General features: G+C 35.1%; 1 protein-coding gene across 2 annotated transcripts in view; it reads right to left on the bottom strand.

The window, feature by feature from the left end:
• LOC145258343 (serine/threonine-protein kinase Nek11-like) overlaps nt 1-17792 on the bottom strand; it is a 72101-nt gene that overhangs the window by 15045 nt on the left and 39264 nt on the right. For both annotated transcript variants that reach the window (XM_080116534.1, XM_080116535.1), the window contains exons 8-11: nt 17386-17514; nt 14602-14677; nt 7150-7240; nt 1089-1256 (exon numbers count right to left, since the gene is read on the bottom strand). In XM_080116534.1, the coding sequence (XP_079972660.1) occupies nt 1089-1256; nt 7150-7240; nt 14602-14677; nt 17386-17514 (464 nt within the window). The remainder of the gene's footprint in view (nt 1-1088; nt 1257-7149; nt 7241-14601; nt 14678-17385; nt 17515-17792) is intronic.

Raw genomic sequence — 17792 nt, 5'->3', positions numbered from 1 at the left:
TTTTGAAATTCACCAGCTGTGAGAATTAGGCTTTAGTAGGATGTATTTCAGTTTCTGCTGTAGCTGTTCATTTGAACATGGGATCATAAAAATTGGTCAGTCATCTCAAAAGATCTATAGCAATAACATACTGAATTTTCAAGAGTCTACGACAATTTTAAATGCCTGTAAAAAAAAAAGTCTGGAAACTTATTGAAGGCACCTTGTTAATATAAACGGAAGCAACTTCCAATCGAATTGCTTGTAGTGTGCATGTCTTGGCATTATTATATATATGGAAGTGACCTACTTCTGTGAATACTAGACAATATATTACATCTATTGAAATAGTTTGGAATTATTTTGGAGATGAGTAAATTGTATAATTTTTTATTTAATTATTTGGGCTATCATCCTCATCTTCCGTTGTTGTTTTCACAACGTTTCGGCCAATTATTCCTCTGGCCTTCATCAGGTTAACCACGACAGGATAGAAATGCCGAATCCTCCCAACTTGCGATGACAAATTGATTATTCGTATTATTTGGATTCTTTGGACAACTGTTTTCATCTTGAGTGTTAGTTATACAATGTTTCGGCCAATGTAACCTCCGACCTTCTTCAGGTGTATCTTGTCGAACTCAAGAATTTTATTGTTGAATGTGTGAATCTGCACAAAATTTTGAACAGAATCCTTTATTTAATCAGCACGGGTAACATGATCTCATTATGTCAGCCGCAACTAGAAGTTCTAAGTAATTCACAATTGTATTTTGAGTGTCGCCTGCACTAAGGATTGAACCTTCAACCTCCAGAATAGTAAAACTTTAACAGCTGAATTTTACCAATTATTCTATCCACTATGCTCTGAGGTCCTTGCAGGTTCAACAAGATACATCAAAAGAAAGTTGGAGGTTACATCAACTGAAACGTTGTGAAAATAACACTTAAGATGAGGATAGTAGCCCAAAGAATCTAAATAATATAAATAGTATATGTATTACGAAGTATAAAAATGTATTACAAAATAAAATGAAGCCGTTGCCCCCCCCACCCCCCACCCACACACACTAGTCATAACCATTTCTCTAACAAGTTCGAAAATTTACCGTCTTCAAAATCATTATAAAAGTTTTCTCCAGAGGAGAATTTCTTGTGGAATGGAGTTATCGGTCGGTCGTCGGGATTAAAAGTGGAAACTCCTGCCGGTTGAGTGACGGTCCAGTCTAAGGAATCCAGATGAGTGGGAGAATCTTCATTGTCACTGATCTTTGGATCTAAACAAAAACAAAAGAGAATAATTAAAACAACGATTTAAAAAAAAAATGCTTGTAGCAAAGTTTGAAAACAAGAACCATCCTCTCTATCCTGAGGAAATTTATTAAAAAAATTGTTTTCATAATCGGTTATAATGTTAAGTCTATAAGTTCCAATTGTATTTTAGAAGCATTGTTCAGGGAGTTTCGTAGCAAAGTTTGAAAACAAGAATCATCCTCCCTATCCTGAGGAAATTTATTAAAAAAAATTGTTTTCATAATCGGTTATAATGTTAAGTCTATAAGTTCCAATTGCATTTTAGAAGCATTATTCAGGGAGTTCCGTACGAATTGTTTGTTCGGAAGCAGTTCAAAATAGATGCTGTATGCTGATGATTTTGTACTCGAAAACTTACTTGTTAGGTTAAAAACTTGGAGGAATGCTATGGAAAGTTTGAAAGTGAATGTTGGCAAAACTAAAGTGTTGTAGTGTTGGAAAATCTCCCAAAAGTCCAGTTTGTGGGAAATTGGATACAATTCTATTTTCTCTAGTAATTTTTTATTATTTATTTATTTATTTTTTTTTTTACACAGGAATCACCATTCATCAAGGCCCAGAGACCACTCGAGGATAAGGGTTAATGGGTATACATTAGTCAATGTGATTATAGCGTAGTGAACATAAGTAGTGGGAATTTTGTAAATTGGATTACTTAGGGGGACGGTTCATCAAGAACTTGTTTATGTTGGACTTGAAGACAATCAGATTGTAGTCAGCTGGAAAGCAGGCAACCGGAAGAGAGTTCCACAGGTTTGCAATTCTAAGAAACAAGCGTTGTTCATGGAATCTACGTTTAGGTTTAGGCACAGATAAAGAGTGGGGGGAATTATTGATAGTGTTTTCAGCTAGACGAGTGTTTCTTGTGAAAGTTTGGCGAAGGGGGAATATAGATTAAAGGGGGAATATAGATTGTGATATTTTAAGTTATAAATTTATTATATTTTTTGCAGAATATCTTGTCCTTTTCTTTTCCAGTTTTAACAATTAGTCTATTGCAAATATATATAAAACTAGCGGGGGTACCCGGCGTTGCCCGAGTGTTTGTTTCCGGGACGGAGGGGGGGGGAGTTTTAAAAAATGTTATGGTAGGTAAGTAGGAAGGATCAAACCCGGAGTCATGAGTAAAAGTAGGAAAATAAAGTGTGAAAAAAAAAACAAAAAAAAAAACATCTGCAACGTTAACAGTTCGGCCACCAAGAAAAGTCCATTCCAGTTGTTTAGGGGAAAAAAAAAAAAAAACGACTACGGTAGGTCGGCGCGAACGTGAAAATATAATGTGAATTGTCCAGCACGCTAACCACTACGCCACAGAGCACTGCAGCTTAGTTTAGTGATTTTAAATAACTTCACATGAAAGAACTACGAAGCCAAACCGGTGTTCTCTTCTCAACTGTTCCTTGTGAACGATCCCCAAACGGTGTTAAGTGGTGGCAGGGGGAGGAGGAATTTATTAGAGAGAAAATATTTTACCACTTCCATTGATCTTAACCGATTTTGGCCGTGACTTCTCAGCAGAAAAAGTATAGAAATCTAAGATTATCGAGGAATTTGAGAAATAATAAGCCTATAACATAGGCACCGCCAAAACTGGGGGGGGGGGCAGGTCAGTACTTTTTGACGGACCGTCTTTTTAAAAATCTACCAAAAATCAGGTAATTATCCGGTCAATACGAAATTTTCAGCGATTGTTAGGAGAAGAATGAACTTTATAACAGTGTACTTATTTTTCATAAACGATATTTATATATATATATTTTTTTGCTTACAACCCCCCCCTTGTTTTGAAGTGGGAACAAATATGCTTAAAATAATCATCTGAAACTGAACAAAACATATTGTGTTGTTGTAAGGGACAGAATTATAGATTCAAAAAAAAAAAAAAAAATTGTTTGCATACCTTATTTTGACGTCTGAATATCAGAACTTCGATTGTGTTTAATTATCCCGCTTTTGAGTTTTGAAGTGTGAAATTCGGTGAATATGTTAAGTAAAATAATTAATTTAAGTTAAGCAAAACAAAAAAAAATTTTTTTTAATATTTATACGAAAAAAGCCATTTTAAAATTTTTGATAAATAAATTAACAATTTTTTTTTAGTGAGCCGAATAATGCATGACCATTATTAAACAGGGCATGCTTTGAAGAATCGATACAAAAAAAAAAATTCGATAAATATTGTGCCCTTTGTGTTAAAAATAGCATCATTTTTTTCGATCCCGTTTGAAAACGTTTGCCGCCTTTCGACTATGGTGGACCAAACGCGCTGAAATAATTTTTTTTTATTCTGCTTTAAATTGCCTCCCCCCCCCATTTTGGGGAGCCTGGCCCCCACACACATACACATTAAAAACCAAACTCATACAAATGGTCACCCATCTGGTACTGGCCAGCCTCAGCTTAATAATACATTGAAATTTTCGTCACTGAAAAATAAGTTTTTTTGGCCTGTTTGGTCTTCCATAGTTTTCTTATCAAACGAAAACGTAAACAGAGTCGATCTGAACTCTACGTCGACGCGAAATATCTAGTTACCTATATGAATAAGTGGAATTATTTGAAATTCAGGTACTTATATTATAATATTTTTGCATATTCTCTTAGAAAATCATCCTAAATCTTAGTTAGACAATAAATAAATAAATTAATTATTTCAAAAACCCTTTTTTTTTAATATTTAAATACGTTTTTTGTGCAAGACAAAAAATATCAATTGTTAACTTTTGGGGAAAATTTAACATTTAAAATTGAATTAAAAATAGTAGAAAAAGTTTTACATTATTCTGTTTTCTATATGATAAAATTCAGGGTTTTATCTTTCTGAAAAAAAAAAGTTACTCAGAAATAATGGATTTTAATAAATGTAATTTAGTTTTAAAAAACAACAACAACTTGATTTTGCGGCCATTTTTGGCGGTGCCTACAACACAACTCAGATATTGTTCTGCCGTTTGTGCATATTATATTTGCATGAAATATCTTGATTTTTAATCCTATTAATGTCAAAATCAGACGGGAAAAAATGAGTTCATTTTATTTATATAGATAGATATACACATATATTTTTTAAATCAAGAAAAAAACTGCGATGAATCTTTTTTTATATAACAAAGTAGATAACATAAATAATACAAAATTTAGTCTTTACGCGGCTGTTAAGAGAAAACCAACGAACCAACAATATTTTCATTAGATTTTTTTTTTACATAGGCGTCACCACTTATCAAGGCCGAGAGGCCACTCAAGGATAAGGGTTAGAGCGTGTACAGTAGTCAAAAGGACAATATAGTAATCGATAGTAATGGAAATTCGGTAAATTTCTTAACTTAAGTGGAACGGCTCATCAGAAACTTGTTTACATTGGACTTGAGGACAACCATATTGTAGGCAGCAGGAAAACGGAAGACAATTCCACAGGCGTGCAGTTTTAAGAAAGAAACTTTGTTCATGGAATCTATGTTTAGGGTTAGGCACAGATAAAGAGTGGGGGGGATTGTTGATTGTAAGCATTGGACACACAAGAAGTGCAGTGGAACTACTTATGAGTTGTAAGAGGACAGATAGTTTATATACAACTGGTGTAAGACAATGAGAATGAATGACAACTCAGATGTGGAGAAAATATATTTGGAGGCAAAGTTGTTCAAAAATTTTGTTACCTTAGTGAAACCATTGAAGCAAAGGGACGAGCAGGTACAAGTGTACTTATCTGTTTTAATGTTTTTCCATTTTAATTGTTAAGTTAAAGACTTAAAAGAATGTCATGGAAAATAAATGTCTGAGAGTGAATGTTACCGACACCAATGTGATGTTCAGTGGTTGTAGTGTTCAATAGTTGGAATAACTTGATCTGTAAGTGCAGTGGAATTACTCATAGGTTGAGAAAAGATAACCAGTTTATATACAAGAAGAGTAAAACTATGGAGATGGATGAGAATTTTTATATAACACTAGCGGGGGTACCCGGCGTTGGCCGAGTGTTTGTTTCCGGGACGGGGGGGGGGGAGTTTTAAAAAATGTTATGGTAGGTAAGTAGGAAGGATCAAACCCGGAGTCATGAGTAAAAGTAGGAAAATAAAGTGTGAAAAAAAAAAAAATCTGCAACGTTAACAGTTCGGCCACCAAGAAAAGTCCATTTCAGTTGTTTAGGAAAAAAAAAAACGACTACGGTAGGTCGGCGCGAACGTGAAAATATAATGTGAATTGTCCAGCACGCTAACCACTACGCCACAGAGCACTGCAGCTTAGTTTAGTGATTTTAAATAACTTCACATGAAAGAACTACGAAGCCAAACCGGTGTTCTCTTCTCAACTGTTCCTTGTGAACGATCCCCAAACGGTGTTAAGTGGTAGCAGGGGGAGGAGGAATTTATTAGAGAGAAAATATTTTACCACTTCCATCGATTTTAACCGATTTTGGCCGTGACTTCTCAGCAGAAAAAGTATAGAAATCTAAGATTATCGAGGAATTTGAGAAATAATAAGCCTATAACACACCTCAGATATTGTTCTGCCGTTTGTGCATATTATATTTGCATGAAATATCTTGATTTTTAATCCTATTAAGGTCAAAATCAGACGGGGGGGGGGAAAATGAGTTCATTTTATTTATATAGAGAAGATAGAAGAAGAGAAGAGAAGATGAGCGGTGATTGTAGTGTTGAAAAGTTTTCCTAATTTGTGGAAAGAAAGTATAAAAAAATAAAATTGTTCTTACAAAACTAAAAGGGAAGCACTATAAAAAAAAAAAAACGAGTCTATTAGGCATGTATGAAGTGAAAATTGGTCAGTGAGGGTTGAGGATATGCGTTGCATGGAAAGAAACGATATGAGAATAATATAATTAATGAATAAGACTTAGATCTGATAACCTTAGAAGAAGATTAAATTCTGGACCATATAGGGAGGTATGTATAGAACAGGAGACGTTGTTAGTTTGGTCATGACATGAGAGGAAGTGATGTTAGAAATAAGTATATTTCTTCGATATAATATTATGCAGTAAAATAAAAATTTAAAAAACAGATCTTTGAGCGTGTCTTATTTTTTATGACTAATTAAGAAGACGTCTTTTTATTGGTTAAGAATAATCTTTCAAACAGTAATGGCGGTGCGTTAATGGTGTCAATAAAGGCTTGGCCAGGGAAAGATTAGTAAGAAATCAATTTCGAAAACTCGTCTAACACATACCAGTTTTTAACTAATGATGATGATGATGATGATGATGATGTAGTAGTAGTAGTAGCGAAAACTTTCGTGCCTAATTGATAGAACACTGGAGAAATATTTTTAAATCGGGTCAATGTCAAGAGTTGTTGACAATTTTGCACATTGTATTTGAGTGCATCTGTGTGTGTGTGCAGTCAGCACCAACCCTATTCAAGGTTTAATCGGCTTCCTCTGAAGGAGGAAGTTTCATGGGAGTATGAAATTCACAAGCGTCCCCAGTCGCATGTATATCTCCGTTAGGGGAGATGACGACATTAGGTTTTTGCAACTTTTTGCAGGGAGGTGTCGATGTCCTCCTACACCTGAACTTCCCAAATTGGTCACCCATTTTAGTAATGACCAGGCTCAACGTTGCTTAACTTCGGTGATCTGACGGGAACCGGTGTGTCAACGTGATTATACCGTATGTATCTGAGTGCAAATATCACCCATGAAATCATAAATAAAAAATCCATAATCCTTTCTGTAATCCAATGATCTGAGTGCATCTATCATTGGATTACAGAAAGGATTATGAATTTTTATTTATGATTTCATGGGTGACATTAGGGGTGGGGTGGGGTGGGGTTTGATGAAGGCATCACCCTGAAGGATAGATACGGAGTGTTTAGGAGAACTGACATTTACCGTTGCTTTTCTGCATCTTGGTTTCAACATTGACCGTGAGGGCTCTTTGGAGGGCTTCTCCTTCTCCGTCCCCACCTTGGAAAGCTGGAACCTGCAAAAGATTTAAAGTTCTTTTTTTGATTATAGAATTTATATATAAAAAAAACTAGCTGAAGTATTCATCTACACAAGATTTTCCAAACCGTCGACGACAGAAGACATAAGCATTGTTGGGTTTGTATTACTGTACACAGATTCGAAAAAGTTGTCAAAAAAACAAATATATAACAAATAAATGTTATCAAAGGCAAGATAAGTTACTTTTCTACCTAACTGGATATATTTTTTGTGTTTTTATTCAATGTAACATGTTTATTCAGCTCGAAAAGCATACAGTGTTCACCGATGTATTGGAAAATTCAAAATGGCGCCCGACACTCTCTTTAACTCGGTAAGTTCAGGAAAAGATGTTATAAATAATAAACTAGACAAAATACTGTTAGAAATTCGCTCATTATATGTTACCGTGACATAAGTTGACATATATTCGGTGTTTTTTTAATAGTATTTTGTTTAGTCTATTATTTATAACACCTTTTCCCAAACTTACCATGTTAAAGAGGGAGTGAGGCGCCATTTTGAATTTTCCAATGCATCGGTAAACACTGCATGTTTTTCGAGCTGAATAAACATGTTACATTGAATAAAAACAAAAAAATATATCCAGTTTGGTAGAAAAGTAACTTATCTTGCCTTTGATGACGTTTATTTGTTATATATTTGTTTTTTGACAACTCTTTCGAATCTATGTGTACAGTAATACAAACCCGCATTGTTTTCTAAGTCATTCAATATCAACTGCGTGAGTTGATCCAGAGTGCAATGCAATATGTTTTCTGGCATTGCATTTTTTGTTGTTTTTTTTTCTTCCCTCCAACCTCTTTCCCCACAGAAGAGACGTTGCGAGTCTCTCTCTGCTTCATCGTTATTTTCATGGCAACTGCTTGACTGAGCTCCAATCTATAGTCTCCTCTCACCAAATTTCATAAAGAACACTCGTGTAGCTGAAAACACTATCAGTAGTTTCCCCCACTCTTTATCCGTGCCTAAACCTAAATGTAGATTCCATAAACAGAGCTTCTTTCTTAGAACTGCATACCTGTGGAACTCTCTTCCGTTTCCCTGCTTTCCTGCTGACAACAATATGGTTGTCTTCAAGTCCAATATAAACAAGTTTTTGATGAGCTGTTCCCTTAAGTAATCCAATTTACCAAATTCCCACTACTAATGATTACTACGATATTGTTCTATTGACTACCATACACTCATTAACCCTTATCCTCGAGTGGCTTCCGGGCCTTGATAAGTGGTTACTCCTTTGAGCGCTTCTACACTATCAGAACGAAATTTTGGAAATCGTAATACTGAATTTCACACGAAAACAATGGTATCTACGAATTTTGTCGTATTTTAAAGATGATTCTATCCAAAAATTTCGAAAATCAATAAGGTAGAAGATTATTTATTAAAGAAATAGAATTTGAAGAAAACGATCGGATTTGCTTATGTAAGACACAGGAGAGTTTAAAAGGGAGGTAATTTTCCGTTTTGATTTATTTTTATAAAAATAAAGATGGCAGCAATTTTTCACCTGCTAACACGATTAAAGTTGTTTTTTTAATAATTCATTAATATTCAAATAATTTCGACTGCATAATTTCGAAACTACCATTGTAACTTATAAGAATTGACAAAAAAAATCAGTTGAAACCATTGTTTGTTTTTTTCATATGAAAACTATTTATGGACCATAACATTTCGGGCCCTGTCGGTGGGGCATTAGAATACGCCGACTGCCCTCCTGCAGAGGGTAAAAGTCCCTCAATGGGGGTCCTGGATATGACCTTAAACTATATCCAGTGGTGAGGCCCCAGCTTGTGGGCTTTGGGGAGTGTGGAGCCACCCTTTAATTACCATTGCTCCCAGGTCCACTCTGACCCGGAGTGGTAGTACCTGTTAGGGTCCCAACTATGGGTTAAATAGAAACCGACGTGAAAACAACAAATATATTCTATTAAAAAAAATTTTCTTCAAAATCTTTGGATTCGGCATTAAATAACCCGAAAAGGGTTGATATGCCGTAAAACAAAAACAACCAACCAAAACAACCAAGATAAAATTTCGTTTTGATAGTGTAGAAGCACCCTCCTTTGTAAAATAAATAAATGAAATAGATAATATCACAAGAAATATTTCAAAATATGCCTCAATATAACAATATGAATGACATGACTAAATTGTTTGAATAGAGAATCAACAATAAGTTGTACCTTAGTCTGTACTACATAAATAGCAAAACCGGAAGTAAAAAAAAAATATTGGCATTAATTTTATTGATTTTAATCGAAATAATTAAAACACTGCTTTAATGAATATCCTTTAGGAAGATTAGATGCGTGAGTGCACAAAATCCCCAAATAAAAGATTAATTTGCAACGCAAAAGCAAAGAATATGCAATGAAAACAGGACATTAAGTTTCCGTCCAGTAATCTTTATTATTCAATTAAGAATTCGACTACTTATCGTTATTTATTTGTTTCCCCACTAAACAAAATGTGACACAAGGTCATTTTTAATGTGGGAGAAAACAGCTCCCCTCAAAATAAAGCAATTCTATTTTTGCAAACTGCCAGAGTGCCCCTTTTGAGTTTCCCCTCCATTGATGAAGGACAGTTAATTTGAATACAGCATCTGAACAGACACCACACTTCAGCCACCAGTCCAGTACGAGTACCGGATGTCTACTGGTTATTTATTTGTTTCCCACGAAACAAAATGTGACACAAGGTCGTTTTAATGTGGGAGTAAACCAGTTCTCCCAAAAGGGGGCACTCTGGCAGTTTGCAAAAATAAAATTCCATAATATAGAAGTGTTTTCTCTTCCATTGACGAAGGACAATTAATTTGACAAAATGTGACACAAGGTTGGTTTAATGTGGGAGATAACCAGCTCCCCTCAAAAGGGGCATTCTGCAAAAATACAATTGCCTTAGTATAGAAGGGTTTCCCCCCTCCATTGACTAAGGACAATTAATTTGAGTGCAGCATCTGAGCAGACACCACACTTCAGTGACCAGCCCTTTACGAGTACCGGGTGTCGACTGGTTATTTATTTGTTTCCCACGAAACAAAATGTGACACAAGGTTGGTTTAATGTGGGAGATAACCAGCTCCCCTCAAAAGGGGCATTCTACAAAAATACAATTGCCTTAGTATAGAAGGGTTTCCCCCCTCCATTGACTAAGGACAATTAATTTGAGTGCAGCATCTAAGCAGACACCACACTTCAGTGACTAGCCCTGTACGAGTACCGGGTGTCGACTGGTTATTTATTTGTTCCTTACGAAACAAAATGTGACACAAGGTTGGTTTAATGTGGGAGATAACCAGCTCCCCTCAAAAGGGGCATTCTGCAAAAATACAACTGCCTTAGTATAGAAGGGTTTCCCCCCTCCATTGACTAAGGACAATTAATTTGAGTGCAGCATCTGAGCAGACACCACACTTCAGTGACCAGCCCTGTACAAGTACCGGATATCGACCGAACAAGAATTCGACTACTTGTCTACCCGACGAGCGAAAATACACAGCTTTTATAGTCTTGGATTATCAAGGGAGATAATCCATATTCACAACAGAATAATTAGCCAACATCTTTTTATAACAAAACAGCGCAAGAGTTTATCTCGTAAGAAGTGGGACTGTGTCCGACGTGAAAGAAAGAAAATAAGAAATAGAAAGTTTTAGGATGTTCGCATGTTGGGAGGCAGAAACTTGAAGTGTCCCCAGGTTGTTCAATGGAGGTCTCAGTGAAATAGTCGCAGCCTGGGAGTATTCAGTTGACAAAGAGTGAGAGGAGAGAGGTCTTCTTTAGTGTTCGGAGCTCCTCTGATCACTACTGGCCAGTTCCCGACAGGGATAATTAATTCCTTAAGGGACATATAGGATTATTGTGCCTTACTAGCTGACTGGTCAGTGCTTGACCACATTAGTCAGCAAGGGGGCATTAAATTACAAGAGAAAATAGTACGTTATGGTGTCTGCTACAATCCAACGAAACCGAGAAAGAAAAAGGGTAGCAATTAGAGACATTTGCTTTCTCGCGTTCGTAAGAATCACTTTGCAATTAATTCGTTGCAACACTAACTGTCCGAAATTTATCCTCTTTCAGATAAATTCGACGTGAAAGTAACTAGCCTGAAAAAAAAATAAAAGCATGAAATAAAAAGGGGGGAGGGAGAATAAAATATAAAGGTCTTGTTTGAAAACGAAGAAGAGATTTTATTTACAATAAAATAAGTTGCAAATTTTTCTCTTTGCGGCCATTAAATTCAAAGAACAAAAAACGCCAAGGTAACATATAATGAAAAAAAATAACACACTGGTTCTTATAATGAAATGTCGTATCCATGAACGAACACAATATTATGATTCAAAATAATAGTTCCTAATCACACTCTCATATGTAATAAATTTTAGGAACTTACTCACAAATTGAAAGCCAGTCAGGCACGTGCCTTTTTCATTTTTTTTTTCTCGTTTAAAGTCCTTTTAGAAATTTCTCTCCTTCCATTTACGTGCAAACCGTAGCCACGCAAAATATAGTTTTCTTTAAAAAATTACACTCTTTCCAAATACGTGCAGACCGTAGCCACGTAGTTAGTATTCAAAAGCATGCCTCGTCGCATGTCCGGGGTATTCTTGGTGGGTTTTCTTCTTTGAAGGAGGCTCCAAAATTCCTTGTCATGTAAAATAAGGTATTTTTTAAAAAATTACACTCCTTCTAAATACGTGCAGACCGTAGACACATAGTTAGTATTCAGAAGTATGCCTTGTCGCATATCCGGGGTATTCTTGGTGGGTTTTCTTCTTTGAAGGAGGCTCCAAAATTCCTTGTCTGCGCCGGGCAATGAAACACGTCCGCTCTCCACATCGCTGGAACCAAAAAGAGACCGAAATTCACGCTGGGCTCGTGACGTCATCAAGGAGCTAGCATTTCCCTTTTCTTCAAATTAAAGGGAGTTTCGTACAAACCCAAAATGTACGAAACTAAAAATCATAAAGGATACGAAATACAAAAAATCATATATGAGAACCAGATAAAAAATAATAAATGTAAACGGGGGGGGGGGATGCACTATTATTGGTACAAAAAAATTCCAACATAACGTAAGAGATTTAATAGAAATAATTAAATCATTAACACTAATTTAAGGAATATCAAATATCTCTATTTATATGTAAAAGGCACTTTGTGTGTGTGAAGGAGAGAGAGAGAGAGAGAATTCCCTGTCGACTCTGAAACAGCTCAGCCAATTTTTTTTTTTTTTAAATTTCAAACAAATCTTTGCACCAGCATGCCTCAGATAAGGGAATAGGATGTTTTGGCTCAGTCGATTCAATGGAGGGACAGTTTGCTTCGACCACGTCGGTCACATTTTTATAAAGATTTTATAACTTTTTTTTTTTTTTAATTAAGAAAAAAAAATCTGAAAATATATCACTTTAACTGTTTTTAAGAAAAATCATGTTTTTGTAAAACTCTTTTGAATTAATCTTTCAAGGATCAAAAACTTCAAAATAATTTAAAGTTTTTTAATCAAGAAAAACAATATGAAAACATAATTTCGTTGTTTGTTTTTGTGTTGCGTTTTAAATGTACATGGTTATTTTTAAAAAATTTTTAAATCAAATTAATTTTTTTCTTTTAATAATTTTTATTTCACTTTTATTCAAAGAAAAAATATCTTTGTTTACTAAATTAATTTAAAAAATATAAAAAAAACTTTGGCTACAATGATGAAGAAGCGCTAATTTGACGCCGAATCGGCTACATGCCGAATCAGCCACATACCAAATCGGCCGAGCCGAAACGCAATGTCGAATCGGCCATGCCGAAACATACTAAATCCCTTAGATAAGTATCGAAAGCTGATAATTGAAAAAATCCGTAAAAGAAGTTTGTCCGATTTTGACCAGAGCTAAAGCCTCATACAGCCTAATATCACAAGTGCATTTGAGAAGTTGGGTTTGCATTACTGTACACATAGATTCGAAAAAGTTGTCAAAAAACAAATATATAACAAATAAATGTTATCAAAGGCAAGATAAGTTACTTTTCTGCCAAACTGGATATATTTTTCGTGTTTTTATTCAATGTAACATATTTATTCAGCTCGAAAAACATACAGTGTTTACCGATGTATTCGAAAATTCAAGATGGCGTCTCACACCCTCTTTAACACCGTAAGTTTGGAAAAAGGTGTTATAAATAAAAAACTATACAAAATACTATTAAAAACCCGCCGAATATATGTCAACCTATGTCACAATAACATGTATTGAGCGAGTTTTTAACAGTATTTTATCCGGTTTTTTATTTATAACATCTTTTCCCAAACTTACCGTGTTAAAGAGAGAATCAGACTCCATCTTGAATGTTCCAATACATCGGTAAACCCTGTATGGTTTTTGAGCTGAATAAACATGTTACATTGAATAAAAACACGAAAAATATATCCAGTTAGGTAGAAAAGTAACTTATCTTGCCTTTGATAACATTTATTTGTTATATATTTGTTTTTTTGACAACTTTTTCGAATCTATGTGTACAGTAATACAAACCCATAACATTTATTTGTTATATATTTGTTTTTTGACAACTTTTTCCAATCTTTATGTACAGTAATACAAACCCGAGAAGTTTTATCACTGCACAAGCAGAAGGGTCCGGCGTATAAAATCAACAGTAGATTCTTTTAAAAAACTGTGGCGTATTCGAAATAATTGTTTCTGTTTAGAACACAATTGAACCATGATACTTGATTTTTGTATCTTAAATTTTAATTCAAACCATTATATAAAAGTACAGTAGAGCCCCGGAACACGGTGTCCCCGAGATACGTTTTCCCCCAGGTTACGATAGGGAATGCAATGATTTCCTGCCCCCTGGTTACGATATTTGTCCCACCTTACGATGTTATTTATAATATTATTTGATGATATACGTGTGTATTATATACTGTACTGTATTTTATTATTCATTTTTAATATGCACTGTATAAAGTTTCGCTTATGTTCCGCCATACGGCAATTTTACAAACCCCGTAACAGATTAATGCCGTATCCTGGGGTTCTACTGTACTTTTATAAAATCTACAGTAGGTTCTCCACAGTGCAATGTAGACTACAATGCATTGTGGGAAGCATGTGATGCTTTCTCTTGGTGCACCGTAGGGGGTCGTCAAGTAGAGCAAGCAAGCAATCAATCAGTTTGATTGCAAAAACGATCGATTTCACCGATTTTTATGACAATAAAACTATGGGAAGGTAGAAGCCTTGTTGACCCTCATTCCATCCCAGGCAACGTCGGGTCTCACTGCTAGTTCAAAATAATAATGAAATATACTTACACAAATTTTGCTTTTCATTTCTTTAATGGTTTCGTTTCTCTTTTGGTTTTTCAGTTGTTGCAGTCGGATTTCTTCTCTGTTGAATAGAAATTAAGATCTTTTTAGAATTCTAGTTGGAATACCCGTACCAGGGTGGGTACAGGATAATAATATGCTCGGTGTGTGTGTGTGTGGGGGGATATATTTCACAAAACTTTGTTAGTGGTCAAGGGTTTTATAACTGATCTATCTATATATAAAAGTGAGAATGTGTGTGCGTGAGAACACTTCTCAACCTATATATTCAATGAATTTTAGATCTACAGACTTGAAATTTGGTATATAGGATATTCAGACATGTGGAAAACTTTTTAATCCGTTTTCATCTGGAAAAAAGGCTGCTAAGGGGTCAAAATTGAAAAAATTGGTACGTGGGAGTCATCGGATTTTCACTTGTTTGCTGTTTCATGACTGCGCATGCACGAATAGTTCACATTACAGATTATTGATGTCAATAATAGTTTTAAAAAACCTTTTGAGCATCATGTCACGCTAGCCTAATGGTTATCGTACTTGACTCACTGTCTTTAGGCTTTGGTTTCGATCTCAGCTCGAGTATTTTTTATTTTTTCTTATTTACGAGAACTGAACTGTATAGAAAAAAAACATAATACTCGCATGTCTATAATTAAACAAAAATTCCATGAACAGAGTTTCTTTCCTATGACTACCCATTTGAGGGACACAATACTGTGGGACTGCATCCCAGCTAACTATAACAGGGTCGTTTTCAAGTCTAATGTAAACAAGTTCTTGTTGCGCTGTCCTTTTAAATAATTAAATCCTATACTAGTTCCACCATTACTGATCATCATGGTGTTGTCTTACCGGCTTCCTAACACTCATTAACCCTTATCCTTGAGTAGTCTCTTGGCCTTGATAAACAGTGGCTTCCCCTTCCCCAGCAAGAAAAAAGAAGAACAAAGATTCCGTTTAACATCATTTTATATGCTGGCATGTGTTAGACAGCTTATAGAATTTGATTTCCAAACAAACTTATCTCTGGCCAGGTCTTTATTTCCTATTTCTTTCAACTTTATCTCCATCACCTACTCCCATGTTTTCCATGGAACTCACTTGGCTATCTCAACCATTCTTTCAACTTACAAAGTGCCTTCTATAAGTTTCCAAACTTTTTCTGTACGGGCATTTAAAATTGTCGTAGGCTCTTGAAAATTCAGTATGTTATTGCTATACATCTTACGAGATGGCTGGCCAATTTTTATAATTTCAGGTTCAAATGAACAGCTACAGCAGGAATTGGAATACACCTTACTAAAGCCTGATTGTCACAGCAGGTGAATTTAAAAATTACAATCTGGACGTGAGGACACTTTAGAAGAACGATATGGAATAAAATTCTGTTTTAAACTGGGGACAAAAGCCACAGAAACGTATGGAATGCTTCAGACTGCTTTTGGACCATCTTGCATCAATCAAGCATCAGTTTTTGAGTGGTATAAGAAATTCAAGGAAGACAGGGAGTCTGTGAGAGATGATTAAGGAAGCTTGTCCCAAGGGTGCTTAGAGAAGACCAGAAAGATGTTGTCACGGGCATCTAGACAGTTCCTCACCCTGCCTGTAGTCCAGACCTTGCTCCCTGTAACTTTTGGTTATTCCCTAAGCTCAAGGAGGCTGTCGTCATGAGACAATTGAGATGAAAGAGGGTGTGATGAGGGTCATTGACACACTCACACAAGAGGACTTTCATAGTGCCTTCCAGAAGTTGTTGAAACGGTACAGCAAGTGCATTACAACCAGAGGAGATTACTTCAAAGGGAACTAGAGTTCCATGTGTGTACTATCAATAAAAGTTTCCATATGAAAAAAGTCTGGAAACTTATTTAAGACACTTCGTGTTTTATTTAAAAACTTTACATTACAGGGTTTGTCTGGATGAAGAGCATGCCTGTCAGTAAGCCGGTTTCTGATCAAGATATATCCTGATGAAGTTGATACACCCAACAGAGACTGTAATGAATAGTTTTTTTGTTTTATGACTAACGGAGGTGGGGGGGGCGGGTTTGCTCTGTCTTAAAATACGCTTAAATATATTTAATTATTTTAATTTGTCCAGGTTTCATGTATATTATTATAGAGTCGTGATTTCAAAAGCAAAAAAAAAAAAAAAAATATTTCAGTACCATCAGTTAGAATCGAAACCGAAACTCTTACATTCAAAGCTGGTGATGTTACCACTGTACCAACGTGACATGCATATGAACTAATTAAAAATTAAAAATAGATATAAACTAAGATAAACGTACAAAACGTATAACGATTTTTTTTTTTAATTTTGATCCATTTTTGGCCCTTTAAGAACTATTTTACCCAGTTAACGACCCATAAAAGAACGGTCCATAAAAAAAATCCATAGCGCCGTTCTGCAACTTTTAGTTTCGGAGGAGATAGAGTTTGAAAATATGGACACAGACAGACAGACATATAGCCTTTTATAAATAAGATTATGTGTACTATCAATAAAAGTGGCCAGATGAAAAATGTCTGTAAACTTATTGAAGGTACCTTGTACAGCACAAGTGGATACAATTTTTCTCAAGAAACTCAACACTCTCAACAAACCCGCCAATATTGAAATTATAGATAAGTTGTTGAGGTGATTGGAACCAGTTCTTTTATGGAGATACGATTTCTAGGTGATCGTCTGGCAAAGCAAAACAGGGCTTCACCTGCCCTTAAATTAAAATGGCAAATGTTGAACAACGTGTGCATCGTTAAACTTACTTCACCCGCTCGGCTTTCCGGTCTGCATCCTCTTGTTTTTGCAAGCGTAATCTTTGACGGGGAGTCAAATGTTTTTTTTGTTTGAGTTCGTCTCGTTTCCGCAAATTCTCCAATGAACATTTTTCAGATCTGGATAAAACATTCAGAAAGATTTAACAAAAAAAACAAAAAAAAAAAAAACAACAAAAAAAAAACAGCAAAAATGCTAAAAAAAATCAAAGATCACCCAGAAAATGATATAAAGCCGACTAAATGGAAAAATAAATAAATAAATATAAAAATAAATATGAATGTATAAAATATCTATATAAATAAATAATTAAAAATATATATAATTAAAAAAGAAAGTAAAAATAATTAAAAAAAATTTTTTTCGGTTTCGCTTCTGGCTGTGGCACCCAATTCCC

This window comes from Euprymna scolopes, chromosome 33 (genome assembly GCF_053919585.1).
Source record: "Euprymna scolopes isolate OS-2025 chromosome 33, ASM5391958v1, whole genome shotgun sequence".
Lineage (NCBI taxonomy): Eukaryota > Metazoa > Mollusca > Cephalopoda > Sepiida > Sepiolidae > Euprymna > Euprymna scolopes.
Note: the sequence above shows the minus strand (reverse complement) of the source record. Positions and strands in the feature narration are given on the sequence as shown.